At 39.7% G+C, this 18,343-nt stretch overlaps 1 protein-coding gene across 4 annotated transcripts in view; it reads right to left on the reverse strand.

Annotated features, from left to right (window-relative positions):
• The window catches only part of PARD3B (par-3 family cell polarity regulator beta), a 394,022-nt gene that overhangs the window by 20,428 nt on the left and 355,251 nt on the right, over nt 1-18,343 (reverse strand). For all 4 annotated transcript variants that reach the window (XM_074548315.1, XM_074548314.1, XM_074548313.1 and 1 more), the window contains one exon: nt 10,693-10,772. In XM_074548315.1, coding sequence (XP_074404416.1) covers nt 10,693-10,772 — 80 coding nt within the window. The remainder of the gene's footprint in view (nt 1-10,692; nt 10,773-18,343) is intronic.

The following is an 18,343-nucleotide window of genomic DNA, read 5'->3' on the forward strand; positions in this document are numbered from 1 at the left end:
ACTGGTGGGCAGAATTCTGGCGGAAAACAACAAGTAACCCAATCAGAGTTTGTCAAATTACCACCAGATTGACCCAGACAGCAAAGAAATCAAAAAGTGTGCTTCAACAGTGGTTGCATTTCAGCCTAAACTGACTGCAATCACTAGGAACACATCCATGGATTGCAGTGGTTCTGGACCAGGCTCATAACTAGCTACTAGTAGTAAATTTCTGGCTGTTCTCAAGCTGGATCAACCCATCCAAAGCATGACTTTCTAAAACATCATACTTGAAGAGCAACAAAAAAGCCTTCGGTGAATGTGAGCAAAGGCATTTGGACAAAGCCCTCTAAAATTGTGCATTTTCTCCTGATATATTTAAGACTTCTGTGAAGAGAAATTAAATATGTCACCTACTTATGAAATGGAAGCAGTTTGGCTGCCAATTGTCTGAACTGTGTTGAAACAGCTGCTCTAGCCACTGTTTTTACTATTAAATTCTTCAGCAACTCTCTTAATCCCAAATTAGATACCTCTTTCCTTTAATCACCAGTTTATATAAAAGCTCTTTCCTCACAAGGCAGGGTTTCAGCAAGGATAACAAACAAGGGCAGGTCTGCTCAGTGCGCTGCCCTTGTGCTTCCGCACTCCTCACATCTCCCCCACCCTGCTTCTCATTTCTCGGTGGGTGGCACTCGGAGTGCTCACGACTCTGTCCCCTACGTGTTTGTAAAAGAACACAGAACTAGATTTGAGGTCTTAGGATTTCACAGCTTGTCATTACCTTGCAGCATGCAATTAAGACTGTCCACATACAATCCACTTTCCTACTTCATCATAATCTTTCTTCTTTCCTAAACATGCACATAATTCATACCTGTAACTGACTCTCTTTAAATGGCTTGCTATTAGAGGCTTGAAACTTGCCATTGTGCCAACACACTGTCATGCAGGGCTGTGATTCTGGTGTGGGTTTTTTTTCTGATTGTTCTTTTTTAAATTTTTTTTCTTTTTTTCTGAGTCTGCTATGCAAAGCAAAGACTGTATGGAGACAAAGGAATTGAGACCTAACATGGAGAACTAAGTGCAGTCTGCCTCTGAGCAAAGGGTGCCACTGCAAAGCTGCTGTTTGCTCACAGGAGCATAGCTGAGCAATGACACAGCGTACAGGAGGTTCACACACAAAAATGAGAGCTGCAGGAAGCTTGCTCAAAAATTCCTAACCCAACATCCTCAAAAATAATACATATTTACACCTGATACTGTTGGCTTCCTACAATTTTTTCCTTTGTTAGGTGTTTTTAAAGCACGTTTGCTGACAGCCATCTTTCAGCTGCACCTCTGGACGTGTTTATCAAGGGAAAGCCTAAGCCAAGAACTGCAGCAGAGTTGTCTTATTTCACAATGCTCTTTCTCACCTTTGCAGCCTAGAGCCCACACTTTTTGATGAGTTCTGAATTACAACCCAGCATAAGCAGCAATATTTTTATTCCAAATATCCATACCTACAAAGCAGCCAGCTGAGCTTCCCAGCCTGCTGGTCTCCTGAGCCATTTCAATATCCATCGTAACAATGCAATGGATGTATTTGCATTTTGGAGCACACATCTTATTCCCCAGGTTTCACTCAGCACATCACTCTGTTGATGCATTCTATGGGATATATGCTTTTGGTTTTAAAATTAATCTTCTTCCTAATTTGCATTCACTTATCTTTTTTCCACAGATCCTTCATCTCAACCTAACCATTTTGTACTGACACTTTTTTTCTTTCATTAATATTTTGTTCCCTAACATTTGTTTTGTTCTTTTACTCACTGGAGGCATAGTTAATACAGCTTTCTTTTCTGAGGCAATGTCTCCAAGACTTCATTAAATTTTATAATATTAATTCAAGCCCTTTTGTTCAAATGCAATATTTTCCTCCATCTCCCATATTTTTAAGCATAATTTGGTGCCCTCAGTTTGAGTGGGAGGTCCTTATGCCTGATTATACACTAAAATTCATACCAGATCCATGTTTTCTGTAAATGTGACACTTGAAAGTATTTTTATTTAGTCGGCATAGTATCTCCTTGCAAAAAGGCTGGCTGCTTAGTTTCAAAATATTAATTGACTTTTAAACTATTCCATATTGCATTAACTGGCTTTTTGCTATGAGGAGTTGACTGACTTATTAGGAAAATTGACAAACCCCATCCCTGTCTGCCTCCTGCTACACTTCCAGAGTATTCTTCTGAGACATCTGGCTTTTAGTGGTTTTTTTTCAAGCTATGTCCCAGTTGTTACAGTCATTTTCTTTAGTCAATTTTCTTTAGTTATTCCCATGGAAATTATAGAGGTGGCCTGCCAGCTGCAATCCATGATTTGATGTCACGAACCTTGACCTTTCTGACTTTCTAAAGTATACTTTTTCATTATTTAGACTTAATTTGGCTTGGATGGAGGCATCATGTTCATTTCAAGTGATATTTCTATTTTATTAGAAAGCTGGAGGTATGTTTTACTACTAAATCTCCTTCCTTTTCTATTCACTGCAGAGATTTCTGAAATTATGATCCTGTTTACAAATTTCTTTCCTCTTTTCAGTCAAGTCTTTAAAGACACATGACAGTTTTTTGAAAGGTCTGTAGTACACTGACCCTTTTCCTACCTGCTCTGCCTTTTAATGCCTGAGATTCTCCCTGTAAAAGGTGTACACAGGTTATTTACGAACTCTCCACATTTTTGGACAAATGTATTTTGACATGATATATGAAATAAAGTCTTCACACTTCACACATGGCACTGAGGCGATATTAGGTACCATGGCACACCTGAGCAAAGGGATTGAAACTGAGGTGCAGAAAAAGCTGCAACAGAGCACTTCCAGCTCTCTGCTGCATGTATGTGCCACAAATCTGCTGTCCTGCTAGTGATTTGGGCTCTGGCCTTGATGTACAACGATTTCCCTGACACCTCCTAGAGCCTGGGTAGACCTACAGCTATCATTATAGTACCTTCTAGAGTTAAGAAAAGTTAGTTAGTTAAATCTTAAACCTGTTTGAAGTTGGATTTAAGCTAATCTTTTAACGAGCACATCAGCTTGGTTCCCAAGCTTGGGCTCTAGCATACGCGAATGATCTTTTTTCTTTGCCTGTATTTCATCCTGGCTGGTTTATTGCAACATATCTTGGAGGTCTTTGACCAGTGTTTCCATTAAAACTGATTCCAAATTCACCTGCCAGCACTTAAAATCCAACTAAAACCATACATATATTTCATTTATAATGAGATCACCACACTGGAAGATACAGATAGACAAGATTTTGCTGCATTTCCAATAAAAGCACAGCTGTCAAGATAAAAATCATATTAAAAAATATCCCTGAATTCACTTTAGATGATTAAAACAGAAGAGAAAGTTAATAATCAAGTATACTGCAGAATATACTTTTGAATATTATTTATATTTCACATGACTAGGGTGATGAAGTTAGTTGGGCCATTCATTTCAAGTTTACCCTACTTATTTCCAATCCTGTTTAAGACACCAAATTATTAAGTCTTCTTAGTTTTGAAGTTATGCCAGGGGAATATTAAAAAATATATGATTTATGTCAAAAATTAAAAAAGACCATTTACAATTGGTTCTCAAATATTCCCCTTGGCCATCTCCTCTTATTTTAATCAGTGTAAGAAACAAGGGAGATACGGACTTTATTCAGGCACCTGGAACTACACTGTATTGTCTCATCAACCTGCTTTTCACCCCTTTGGAAGGAAAATCCTGGGCATTACTAAAAATCTGGTGTGTATTATATTACGCACCAGAAGTTAACATGCTCACCTTGTAGTTGTGCAATGTATGTCCAATTAACATGGTTTCACTGACAGACTAAGATGTGGGTGATTCTGGACAGGGTTGATAAATTATTTCACTGCTATTAAAGTTTTGGCATCCCTGGCCCCTTCCAAGAGAGAGTAACTGCAGATGCTCTTTTTAGCCAGGTGAACAATGCTCCAATTTAAGCAGTATTGCAAGGCAGCAATGGTATTTATTCCCTGCAGTCTGCATCAGCATTGCCACTCTGCCTGCCATAAAGGACCATGTTGGGCCAATAAAACCTGGAGGAAATTGCAGTTTCAGTAGAGCCATGTAATGAAGCCAACTGGTGAGAGAACAGTGAGACAGAGAGCAAAGCTGCTTCCAAGGAGTGCCCGAGCACCAAGAAGGGGTCTGGAAGACAGCTTGGCAGAACAGCAGCTGTGTGATGGGACAGAGCAACACTGTCCCTGAGAACCCCTGTGCCACCACATGGTACTTGTCAACAGCAGCACCAGTGGGACGTGCCCCAGCTGATGGCCAAAACCATGACTGCACTGCAGGGTCAATGCTGTGACACAAACTGCTGTATGCCAGGCAGGAACATAAATGAAGTGTACAAAATAAGAAAGAGGACAGATTTTCAAGTGATGGAGTAGGTTCAATCAAAGGGATTCCAAGCAAAAAAAAAAACACCAAACCCAAAAAACCCAAAACCCAACAACAACAAAAACACCAACAAAACCAAAAAACAAACAAACAAACAAACCAAACCAAAAAAACACCCCAAAACAAATAAATTCTTGTGATTTAAACCAGCATGCAGGGAATTTTGATTTAAATAATTAATTTTAAACCTTGCTTTTTCATCTGTGGTCCTTGGCTAGTCAATTCCCAGAGGCTGGGAATGCTCTGACAAGTTGATTTACAGCTAATTATAGTCTGCACTAAAACTGTGATTTCTTTTTTGTTAACCAAGAGAATACACTATATACATATTTAAGTAATGTCAGTATATTAATTTCAGATTCTGCTAGACAATGGTGAATGATGAGTCTTATTTAATAGACAATTAACTTTTTCTCGTGATTTGTGTCAAGTCACTTTCTGATGATGTTTTCAGGATTCAATTAAATTACAGAAATCTTGCATTTTGAAATAAACTCAGTAAAATAAGGCAAGAACATTCAAGTGCAAGAAGCAGCTAATGAAACATGCTAAGTAATCCATTTCTTCTGCTGGAGGAACCTTATCTGTTGAGGACACAGATATTACCAAAACTTTACTTTTGATTTGAAGGGCTCAAAATGTTTTTGCTCAATTCTAGAATCTACCTCCTAAATTGACTGCACGGCTACTCTGGCCCCATGAGTCAATGCTATTTTCTTGCTTTACAGTGTAAGACCTATGTGCTCAATCTATTTAATTTATTGAAAGGGAGGTGAAAACATAACAGAAATGATCTCTGCACAGAAATACTCCAAGGAAAGAATTTTGCAGGCTTGGCTCTTAAAATCTAGCTGAAAAAATATTTACCACAGTATCTAGAAATTGAAATGGGGTAATGTCAGACTTTGAGGGGAAAAAAAAGGGCTTAATCTCTTTAAACAGTAAAATAATTAACCTCCAAAGAATGTAATGAATTCTCCACAATGTTACATTTTAATTCCAGGTTAGATATTTCTGTAAAGACATTTACAAAAGTAACGGGATGGATCAAAATTGAAATTTAGTTTGACGCAGAAATGTAGAAAGTCTTGGAGGGCTCAGACAAGGTGACCAAAAATGTGTGTCCTTTCTGGCATCATACCTAGAAATGGAGAGTGTTCTGCTTTCAGCTACTGCTTTAAGAAGTGTGTTGGAAAATCCCAGCTCTACAGAGACAGGGCAACAGAGAGGCACTTTAGAAGATTTTATTCTGTTATCAGAATAAAGGGTGAGACATAAGAGATGTAAAACTCAACGCCATTCTATCAGAAGCCAACCTATTTCCTGGTTATAATACCTTATAAATGCTTTTCAGCCCATTAGCTTTTGCCTCGCAATGCTGCTAACACTTCTTCCACCAATCCTCTAATATTTTACCCGACGCGGTCTTGCTACAATGCATCTTTAACAGTTCTAATTCTCCAAAATACCCAGTCTTTTTGCAAGGCCATCATTTGAAACCTGTTTCTAGTTCAGTCTCTCTCTCAACAATGCCATCTCTATTCCACAGCCTTTCTAAGTCAGCACACCTTAGAGTTTGCATACAAATGTATAAGACTCAGAGCTTTCAGACAGATTTTGAGAATCCCTCACAAATCTGTTTCTCACATCATGCAAGTTCCATGGTTAACCTGAAGAGAAGCTTCCAGCATGGGAAAACTACCCATTGCCATTGTATGGCAAGGCTGGCTCCTTAATCCATTTCCAAGCTTCCCAGTTTCAGGATGCATGTTACATTTAAGACAGACTTGTGAGCAAATTAGCAGTTTGCTCAGCAGTCTCGTCCCAGCCACAGCAACACAGCTGAACCCACCTACACAGCCTGAACTCATTTTTCCATGCTAGCAGTTATTTTCTAATGTTCTCACAGCCTTTCTGGCTCTCCCTGTTTTCTTGACATAAATGTGTTCTTCAATAATACGATAATTCCAGAGAAAGTCTGAAGTACTACTTTTCCATTGGAATCAGCATTTCTTATTGGAAAGATGGCTGAGCTTTCTAATCCCCACTCATCTTGTCAACCACTGCTGTCCCAGTGCCTGTCAGTCTGCTTTTGGTCACAGCCAGCTTTTCCACCACCACAGAAAAGAACGTGTCCTTCAACACGAGGCTTCTCCAAACAAGGCTGCCATTAGCAAAACTGTGATTTACATTTAGACAGACTTCCATAAATGCAAGCTCAAAAATAGAACTATGAACAAACAGAGCAGCTTCAGCTTCATATCTGCTCCATAGCTCCATCAGGAAAATATTCTGAATTACATCAAGAAAGTACGCATTAAAAATAGTTTAAAAGATACAAATGTTTTTCTGGCTCCCACAACCTGGCCCTGCTCTTGTTCCCAAAAGAAGAGGCTAAGATGTGTAAGAATCAAGACGTTCTCCTAAGCAGGAGGATTTAATATTGCTTAATACTACTACTCAGCACTACTTAGCAATAGCCTCAGGGCAACACATAAGTATTGAGTGCAAAGAACTGTATCTCTTTTGCAAAGCCTCCCATTTCTGTCTCTCCCACTTTGCTGCTTTTCTGCAGACAGAACAGCACAATGCAATGAGAGATGAAGACCTGCCACTCTGCTGCCACAGCCACTTATCATTTAATTCAGATGTTTGCCTCTGTAGACATTTCCAAAGTAAGCCTACAGGCTGGCATTATTTTATGTAGAAACTTAACTATGTAGTTCAGCTCACCGCTCCTTAGACCAGTCAGACAGAAAGCCTTTCTCCAAAGGCTGCTGCCTCCTGTTTCCCCTTTTAATTAAACATGTAACCTTACACAGGAACAGATCCTCCACTCAAAGGATAAAAGGACATCACTTACTTCAGTGAGACCAGGACAGTAATTTGCTGCTGCACCTACTGAAAAGACAAGCACACCTGACAGCTGAATTCCTCAAATAGTGATGATACAGACTTGTATCACCTGAATTTGGCCCATAATATCTAGACTTAAATTAACAGCTTCAGAGAAAAAACAGAAAGAAGAAAAAAAAAAAAAAAGACAAAGCCACAATGATGCTTCAAAGCTTAGAATTTTTCAAGCCAGCAGCAGGTATGATCAGATCTGACTTCATGCAGGATGCATGCCTTTGCAAAGGAACGGGACAGTGTCTTAGGGGCATCAAACACTGATAAAGATTTTGCTAGGTGAACATTCCTCCTTCTTGTCTGGTGGGGAGGAAGACCAAAGCTCTCTTACTTGATTTTTCCAAGCCCACACACACTGGCATGAGTCCTGGTGGCTTTCAGGTGAGCAGAACAGTTTCACTGTGTTGGTCCCAGCTACTCCTGACATAGCACAGATCTCCTCCTCCCTCCTCATCCCGTGAAACTGGCTGCAGTCCAAGCGCTTTCCTCTCCCTCCTTGTGTGTGCCACACCAGAGCGGCAGGCAAAGGTCATATCCTCCTGGACTCAACATAATATTGCAACAGGAATTTGTTTCCCAGCATCTACAACCCTCATCTGAAGCCTCTGTAAGTATCTCTTATTAAACTGGGCTTAAATGGCTAAGTATGCAGACAGCTCCATATGGCATCTGTACCAATGTGGCTCAGTGGCCTCACCACAGTGAGGACAGCACAAAAGCAGGGGAATAAACTCAAGAGCAGGAAATGTGAACTAATACTAAAATGCTTGAGAGAAGAAAGCTATTCTTTTGAGGAAATACTACCTCTTCAATTCTTTCTACATTTCTGTCTCTTTCTCTTAATTTATTTTCCTTTTTTTTTAATAATGCTGCTCATTACAGCAGTTTTCATAGATCCTCCACCGCCGAGAACTGGTTGGCAAATGGGTGTTTTTTACCTGGATTCCTCTATACTCCTGGGCAGTCAGCCATGAGAACAAAAGAAATCACTCATTTCCATTAGTGGCTGGCAATGAGACTGCATCCCCTTCATCTGGATTTAGACTTCACTGTACAATCTAGTCATTTGTGACTGCCAGGCCTTAATTACTGCAGTAACATGAAACTGCAAAACTTACAAAACCGAAGTATAAAAAGCAGCAGCCGATTGCTGAACTGTAGGCACGCCCAAGGGTGTGTGATATCCCAAAGCTCTGCTCCTGCCAGGGTGGAAACCCTCTGGAGACGCAGCTTGGCTTGCATGCAGCAGTGTAAATATTTGGGTTGAGAAGCACAAACGGCCCTGCTGAAGTGCAGGTCTTCTCACTCTCCAGCATAATCTCCTTAGGCACAGAGAGAAAGGACACTTTCACAGCAATCTTCAAAAGCTTAGGGAATATTTGGATGACTTTCTCAATGGAGATTTCCCCACCAGTTAAATACTCAAACCTGTTTTAAGAGCTGGAGAGTTGTGTTTCCAGCAAGTTAAATGGAGGTTTGGGGAACAATACTGTAAAATTCATGACCTTATTCAGATAAATCCTCTTTAAAAAAATACCCAAAAAACCCCAAAATTAAAACCCCAAAACCAACCAAACCCCACAAAAGCACAGGTTGTAGAGATGAGCAGTATATACACCTAGGGAGCATGCTGATGATGCGGCAGTTTGGAAAGGAATAGGACAGAAGGGATACAGAGAATGCTTACTACATAAAACAAGGGCATGTCTACATCTGTAGTGCTCACTTCTGGTCATTCCCCTTGAAAGAAATACTGGGGAAATCAAAATAATTCTGGCTTATGGAAGTTACTTCACTGGGAAATTTTCAGTTTACAACACCTGAAAAAATATGGTTAATTTTCTTAAAGGGAAAATGAATAAAAGAAGACATACAAATATAAAAATTTCTGTAGAGAGTTACACTGAGCACCAATTATGAATTTACTTTCTTGTAATCCACAAGGAAGTATTCAACAAAATGGCAACAAAATAAATGTTCAAAATAAATAAAAAAGGAGTGTGCAAAATTAAAGTACACCTAACTAACACGCAAAAATCACTGCTAGAAACATGATGGGGAAACAGGAGTGTTGGAGGACTGTAAAACAAGATGGCCATTTACCCAGAAGAGTAAACACCCACAGTCAGCCAGGAAATACATGCAAGACACTGTGTTGGAAAGCAGGACTCTGTCAGAAAAGTCAGCTACTGCATAGGATGAATGTCCAAGAAAAAATGGCTGACAAATATCATTTAAAGGCAGGAAGTAAACTGCAGACACGTCCTCTGGTTTAGAAATCATATACATTAAAAATGCCTACAGACATCCAACAGTGCCTTGTGAGACAGTCTTTATATTCTGGTTAGCAAAAGCAAAATATTCTTTGTATTTTTGTCTGGAATTGGACATAGCATTACATATTTATCAATCAATCTTTCAGTGTTCACCTTTGAATGTAAGTAGCTGAGTAGAAAAAGAAGCAGCAAAAAGAAACAATTCACCAATTTCCTAAATGCCAGCACTACTTCACAATAAAAAATCTCTTCCTTTTTATAGATACCTATTTCTGCTTTGCTTTTACAAATCAGCCTGCCTGTAGGTCCAAGAAGTGGATTGGACCATGTTTCCTAGGACTTGCCCAGCCCTCTAATTCTAAACGGAGAATATTTTTCTGTTTTTGTTTTCTTCTCCCTGCTTCCCACTATCTCTTCTAGCATCCTCTCACTCCCCTTTCTGGCTTGATTTGTGTTATACTCTGCTATTAGAACTCCCATAGAAATGGGGCTGAAATCCCTGAAATGCTTCCTTTTTGTTATACCCCACTGGTTTCAGACTAGAATTACTCTTCATTCAGTTGATAAGGATTAAAAATTAAAAAAAGCCCTCAGAGAATTCACTCACATATCCAGAGCATTTAGTAAAAGCACAGAGATGTTCTCATGGAATAGACTGCAGTCAGACAGCCCTTGTAGCAACAGTGGGACTTCAGTAGCTGTGGCTGCTGTAGTGGAAGCTTTCCACAGCAATGTTCTGTCAATGCCAGCTGGGATTATATCACTACAAACTCAGTCATTTATGCCCTGCTACGACCTGTTATAACTCTTGCAGAGCCAGCTCCCTCAATGTCATGTTCTCTAGCTATGGATCATGACTCTTGCTGACATGTTCAATGACAGACCTGTTTTTTAAAAATTCAAAAGTCCAAATTAATAGTACAGGTATAAAATGGCAGTAAATCAGCAGCAAAAGATGACAAGACAAAAGTGCAGAATAATCTCTCATGTTAGAGCTGGACATCAGCTGTGGGCTGCCCTCCCTCCCCACTGGAAGTAGGCTTGGTGCTGTACCTGGGTAAGGATGCATACTGCCTTTCCACCCCCTCGAAGTGAAGATTGTAGGAGCTCCCATCTGGACCTTTTCCAGGCACCTGTGGAGAGGAGAGTAATTAGAGATGAAGATCAATTATGCAGCCCAGCTACTAACAATGCATCTCAAAACGATAAGCAGAGAACACATGATGCTGCAACATGCCAAAATCAACAAAAGAAAGGCAGGGGCTCAAAGAAGCTTCAAATGCCATACATAATCTTATCACTGCTAACAAGAAAGGCTTCTGTATCAAAGAAGTGTTTAGAGCAGGTACAATCTTCATCACCTTTCCCTCATCGGCCTACTAGCTGGGATACTCTCTCTTCCCTGGCTAGCCTTTTTCCTGGAATCCAGTAACATGAGGACATCATCTAACTAAGCACACCCCTTCTGATTACTGAGGCATAACTACCTGAATCAAAGCTAACATCTTAGTAGCAAGTCTGCTTTTTTCCCCTTCACTAGCTCGTTTTGCTTTAGCATAAAATATGATACAAACAGGTTTTCTTTTATTCTTAACATGAATTCAGAAACTTTCCCTAACGCCCCTGCAAAGCTTAGTATCCAGCTGGGAGTTAAGTGCATTTATGATGCTCTGGTGCCATTTCAAAAGTGCAGTGTTAGTGCACTCAGCCAAAATGCCAGCGCTACTTGGTTTGTGTTCAAGATGGCAACGGGCATTGGCTGGGGAGCACAATTCTATCAGGAAGGCTCCAACCGGGTACAAACGGTGAACTTCAATGCTTTTAGCACACAGGAGCTCTCCCAATTTCACTCAATGCCTGCTGATGGCCCAAAGTGTTAAGAGCCTTGTTAAAATGGAGCTATTAGTCTTTTCTTCCATAAACGGAGGAGCCTCTGACTGCCTTCAGTGTTTCCTACATTAGTATGTATTCCTATTCCGGTGCTGCTAGAATCAGCAGTTTTATAAAGCAATATACTAAGAGGCCATTTAAAATCCCCTTCCCCTTTTACAGATTAATAGCAGAAAGGAAGATTTAATGCCTTTTCAAACATTTTTAACAATTCATTAAAAAGAAAGTAATAAATCACACCAAGCTTTTGGCAAATGCCTGATTAGAGAAAAGAGAAAACAAAAATTAACATGTTTTTTGCATTCTACAGGTTAAAGTACATTTCTGTCAGTCCTGTAATTTATGCACAATACACCATTTTCACTGAACAGATGTATAAACCACTGCAATGAGAAAAGTTGTGCATTCAGGTGTATTAAGTGTTATCTACCTTTACAAAGCATTTCTGTGTACATTACATAAAACGAGTCCTATACAAAGAGAGGAAGTATCATTTGCAGCTGCTAGGCAGGCTGAGAAATTATTCCAGACAAATTTTGTTATGCACCTTGGCACTCATCAAACATGCAAGATACTTGTAAATGAAAAAAATTATTTCGTATAGGCCTCTTGCAAGCTTCCTTTATCTCACTGAAAACAGAAAGGCATCCTCACAGAACTGTTGGCCACAAGAAAGAAACGCCTGTGATTTGAAATGACCCATGCTTTAGCAGTGCCTGACTTTGGAAGAGAAAAAACAACAATAATTGCCCTACATTTCAAAAAGAGGGCAGTAGGCTAAAGGGATCATTCATTCATTTTTTTCCACGAGAAAAAGTAACATGCAGAGAGACTTTATAGAGTGACTTAGGTGAAGAGTCACAGCCACTTTGGCTGCTCTTACACTACTAATTTCATCAGGTTCATAATTTCCCTTAAGTTCTCAGGTACACTGGTAAGAGAAGACCCTCTAGATTTCTCCTGTTTTATGAAGAAGAATGAGGGGAAAAGAAACAAATGTATAATCTGGTCTCTCACCACAAAAACATGCAGTTTTTGATGGTCTACCTGTGCAGCTCTAGATAGGTTATTAATTATGTGCATGAGTCTGGTAGTGGTATGAGTTTCCTGCACTCTCACACCTAAAGGGAGTAACAGCAGCCAGGCAACATGAAAAAACACAAATTTTCAGAATTGTGCCAGCATCAAGCAGTAATCCCAAAACTTATACCAACCACCAAAAGTAAAAAATATTTACATCACAAGGCCTTTTTTCAGCCGGAAAACACCCCTTTTTTGATGATTTCCTGCAGACCAAAGAGAAGGCAATAGCCCCTGCCAGGTCTGTTTGTATATATGATTTGAGAGACAGTTACCATAGAAACACCCTGGTGGCGGATACACAATTTTGCTAATTTGGATCCATCAAGCGGCTGAGTCTCCACACCCTATATAAAACCCCCAGTGCACTGGAAAAGCATGCTCTGGCTCTGCACAGCTAATTAAAGGCTCAGCCATTTCTTCTGATTTTCCTTCTCCATCTGTCCATGCGACAGTAAAAGCGTATCATCACTCAGCCTGGAGTGCCAAAATGGTGCCTGGAATAAAATACTACCCTGATGAAAAGAGAAATTGTGAAAATAGAAACACCTCCTCAGTAGAAGTTATTTATGTTTCAGAAAGAGTCAAAGCAAAGGGTTCCTTTGCTGCCTTCTACAACAAACTAAGCTAAAAATCGGTGTGAAATGTACTAATTAGTAAGATCAAAATATTCCAAGTTCTCCTCCTTTCCTAAAACAGGACATATGCAGCTGGCCCTCAGACCAGGTGTGAAAGTTTTAACACACAGTTAATAATCACAACATATTTAGGTGAAGAAACAGTTATCTTAATAAAACAGGATTAAAACCTGGAAGTGCTGTCTAAGCCAAATGGGTGGTGACCACAAGGTGACCAGCAAGAGAGCTGACAGAAGGTGCAGTGCTCAGCTGAGTCCCTACAGAGGCAGCCCTTGGAAGAGCTTAGGAGACCAGCACCAAAATCAATAGAGAACACAGCAGCAGGTGAAATACACATTTCACAAATGTATGGTAAGGCATAACAGAAAAAATGATCCAAAATATGCTCCTGTATTTTTAGGGTTTAAATAAACAACATCAACTTAAATAAGTGGCATCATTATGAACAGTTCATCTCTTAAGAGCGGCCTCAACTAACAAGCAAAACATGAATATGCAAAAATAATGGGCAGAGATAAACACAGAAACAGCCATCATCCTATCGGTGCAATTAAAAGAGCAGCATGCTTAAATTGAGGAAAGAAAACACTATCTTCATCAAAAAACAACAGCAAACAATTCCTGAAATGTAACTATTGCAAAGTATTGGTATGGCCAAGGCCCTTGTGGAATGTAAAACAAATAAATACAAATATGAATCAAACCAACTAACATCTGGTTAGCAGGAGACACTAAAGTCCTTGGCAGGTGGAGGAAAGGCAAGGCCTTGGAGAGCTGAATGGGAGAGCAGAACTTCTGCACCAGCAGGTTGTTCTCCTAATTGCCCCTTTGGGAATCCCAGTCACAGCAGTGGCCACACTCAGAGACAAGATACCAGAAAAACTGGCAAGACACTGCCTCCATGTAACTCAATGCCTTCACGGTCAGGATTTTCTGTGTGCCAGAGAGGTGTTTTTTACACAAGGCTAGTTAATGTTTCTTTTGTTTAAGCCTCTCTTTTTAGAAACAATAATTCTCACTAGCTAACAAGATTTCTGTGATAGAAAGGTATCTCTTTTCAGAAAATATCCTGTGACACCTCTGCATCCTTAATTAAACCCCTGCCAGTTCCCAGCAGAAGAACCAGGCTGGTAGAAGGGTAGACTGAAGGACAGCATAGATCAAGCCAGAAACAAATATCTTAGAGCATTCAAACACCTGCAAATAAATTTTAAGCTATAAATAGAGTATATCTGTGGGCAGGTGTCTTGAGTAAGTCTGGAATTTGCCTACAGGAGAATTCTGAGGTTGCAGAATAACAATTCTTTAAGGGAAGAGAAAGCTGTACAGAAAAGTGCATGCGACTTTTTTTTCCCTAGGAGATCCTGCCTTTCATTCCCTCTCACCTATCTTACACTGCCTTCCTCTTAGAGCATTTGCTGAAGGCTACAATTCTAGCTGCTAGCAGAAAAGCCTCCCTTGCCCCTTCCTTATGGGCCAAGGTGTTAGGGGCTGGACAGATGCTGCGGTACAAAAAATAACAACTACAGCAACCTTTTTTGAAGCTTCATGAAACCAGAATTGACTTTTTCTTGTGCATCCACACACAGCTCAAGGTGAGAGCTACCACACTGCAAATAGAAATCAGCAACAACTCCTTGCCCCTACCAGCAGAATTCAGCAGGACAGTGTGTTTTTGCCTGGGGCTCTACTTCTTCTCACGAATTCCCACCTGACTCCCTGCTCAATGTCCATCCTGAGTGAAGCCAGCACAGTGAAAACCCAAGACCATGGATACTACTTATAAGGAAAATAAATTATGCAGAGACATTTTTAGGTTGGATATCTCATACAGTTGCAGTTGCTGTTCCCTCTCCTGCAGGTATTCAGACTTGCATATAGAAAACTTCATCATCATTGCAGAGGTCAGTTGGTTAAAAAAAAACTTTCAAAACTTCTTCACCAGCTACTCCTCTGCTCAGAGTCAAAAGTTTTGTACTGTTAAAAAAGCAAAATATTCAGTGGGTGTTGTATTCAGGAGTATTAATTCTTCATATGGTAAGTAGCACTATCCTTTTACTTTTCAGCCCTTTTTTTCCTGACTTCTGAACAATAAGCCTCCTCCAAACATTTCAATTATCATTAAGATGAGAAAGAAAATCTGGACAGTGTTCTGCCCACTAAGTAAATAGCAATAATATAACTTCCTCAAGGCTGATGGGATTTTAGCTACATGTTTGTGAATCCAGGGCAAAACACTGCTGACTCCACTTGAGCCACACCTGACTTATTTAAAATTATGGGATATCAGAAAAAGCTTATGAAGATTGGAGTCCTGGGACTCCTAGCTTTTTCACTTATTCACTCTGCATGCTCAGAAAAGTCACTTGAGCTTGTGCACTGTGGTTTTCTACCCATAAAAATGGCAGGATACTACCACTGTATTTTATACGACTGACATGCACTATAAGACAGCAGACACCCCAGGAAGGCTGCAGATTGAAGCTTCTGCTCTGCCATCAATCCAAGTGCTTTGAAAATGCCACCCACTTCTGCTTTTTGCCTGAAAGTCTGTGTATAAACATGACACATAGAACTGCTGCATTGCTTAGTGCATTTTTCAATAGTCTTGTGATCATCTGCTAAAGGACTTGATTCAGATGCTGTTTTGACCTCTGTTCTCAAAGCTCTTCTTTTGTCTGTGAGCGTTTCTAATCACATGGGTTGAGATTCAGCATGCCAAAAAGAGCTGTGGTATAACGGAATTTGCCCTTTAACCCTCAGGTCTCCCCTCTGCTGAGACACAGTTGGTTTTTGTTTTCAATTAAGTGAAAACTGAAGAAAAATGGAGAGGTAAAAGTGGATTTATTCCCCACCCTGGTCGCAATGTTTCATACACAGGTGAAGCATCAAAATTAACTGACTTATTTTTTGCATTTCAACTCTTCCTGGTTCTGGGAACTGCAAGTGAAATTTAAGAGGACAATTTGACTTGCTAACTCTCTTTAGCTGCTGAAACAGAGGCAGGTGATGTAAGGCAGTGAACTGGATGGTCCATGTGAAATAGAGGAAATTGATCGATGGGGACTTCTTAATTCCTTACTGCTGTGAAATCCTCATTACCCCACCCTTGGAGAGCTCCAGCATTTCCACAGAAAGCAAGGTTTCTTCCATCCAGGTTTTTTTTTTTTTGTTTTGCATAAAAAGGTAAAGATTAAAAATTCTACCACTGTATACAATTCAAAAGAATTTTCCCGATGTTTTCCATACATACACAAAGAGGGATATATTTTGCTTTCCTAGTTTTGCAATGAAAGTTGAAACAGTGATTTTGCGTTATTATAACACTCATCATTTCTCCCTCTAATTTAGATGGTTTTTAATAAAGCTCCATTGATTCCTCTGAAAGAAATCCCTCCTGGCAAAAGCAGAACACACACGCTGATTGCTAAATATGCAGCAATTATCATATTCAGCGGCGCACTTTAATATCTTATTTATAGATGTATCTATCTATAATTTGCTTTAATTAAGTTGCATTGATTTTAATGGCAGAAGTAGTCCTCGAAGAGGAGTCTAATGTTCTACGAGCCCATTGGTACTGCTTTACCATTGTTTGGATATAAGACAGCACCTTTAATACTTCTTTTTGATATTCTTAGTTGTGCTTTTCTTCTTAGCTGCGATAGCAAGCCAAGATGATGTTCCACAGGAGCTCTTAAAAGCACCTCCACCACTGAAGAGAAAGAGCACTTTCAACTTCTCTGTTACAAACTTGTTTGTTACAAACAAACTTATTCCCAAGAATAAGGAAGGAAGCAGTATCTTCCCAGCAGATCCTGAGACACCTGTTCCTGCTCCATTTTAAAGATATCTCCAGACTACAATTGTCAGAGCTTCTCAAATCACGGTCCAATGTCTTCAAGTTTGTTTTGGGTAGTGTGGCAGATGAACTTTTTTATATTTGTGTCAACAGAAAACACAGGTTAAATAATTTGGAAAGGTGAATCAATGGATGGCTCTAGATGCCTGTTCATGGCCCAATTACCAAGTCATGACCTTGCAGTCTCCTAAAGTTCTGCTTTCTGGGCTCAGTCCCTGGGAATGTTGTGTTTTCTTTTTTTAAGCACACACTTACTTTAAGCATTTTACACTAATCTGGTTTTGAGATTATTCCAAAGAACACTTGATAGTATTAGAACCATGACAAAGTTGGTCAAAAAACATCTTGAAGAACAAAAGCAAGGTGTTGCTCACTAGGAGAGTCACATAGCCTTGGTTTCTGCTGGATGCCACCACATACCCTGGCCATGATTCAGAAAAGCATGCTAAATACTGAGGGGAGTTTTGTTTTAACTTCAACAGCATCTGATTCCTCTTGGAGGCATTCCCAAAGCTAACATATACCTGCATGTCTTGGTGTCTCCATCTCCTTTTTGAGCAAAAATACACAGGAAAAACATTTATCTCTCTGTATCCTGAACATGTCTTCACACATTTGAATACAGCATTCCAGTGATGATTTTTGCATCTTCATCTCTTAAGTAAATCTGTAAGATATTATTGGTTCATATAAACTGAGACTCTATCTCAGCGACTACGAAGGTAGCTTTATAACATTACTTATGCAGATCTTAATATATCATTCCCTGTTAGTATTTTTTTTCAAGTGAAAAGTAAGTGTTGGCTTTTAAAATCACTGCCTATTGGAATATATCAGCACTAATTTTATAAGAATTGTTCATGTTAAAATGCAAGGGCATGATCTCAAAGAAAAAGCACCGAAGTAGCTATGCAAGTACATTTTCAGTTTCTGGTCATCATTTTTCATTCACTGATTATCACTTAAGTGTTGATTAATAGTTATGTTCATGCTGCTAGAATGCATTTCCCTTGGATGAGAAAAACACCCTTGTCCAAAGGAAAAAAGAGATAGTAATCAAACCAACCTTCCTCTTCCCTCTAAGAAACACAGACACACACTCCAGAGTCACTGATGATCTTGGTTTTGCTGTTGAATAGGTTTGAAGATTTTCACTTAGAAAATCAGCTGTATGCAATCAGAACACTACTTGGTTGGTCCGATTGCAAGGCAATTAAATGCTCCCCTTCTGCCT

Source organism: Zonotrichia albicollis, chromosome 10, assembly GCF_047830755.1.
Source record: "Zonotrichia albicollis isolate bZonAlb1 chromosome 10, bZonAlb1.hap1, whole genome shotgun sequence".
NCBI lineage: Eukaryota > Metazoa > Chordata > Aves > Passeriformes > Passerellidae > Zonotrichia > Zonotrichia albicollis.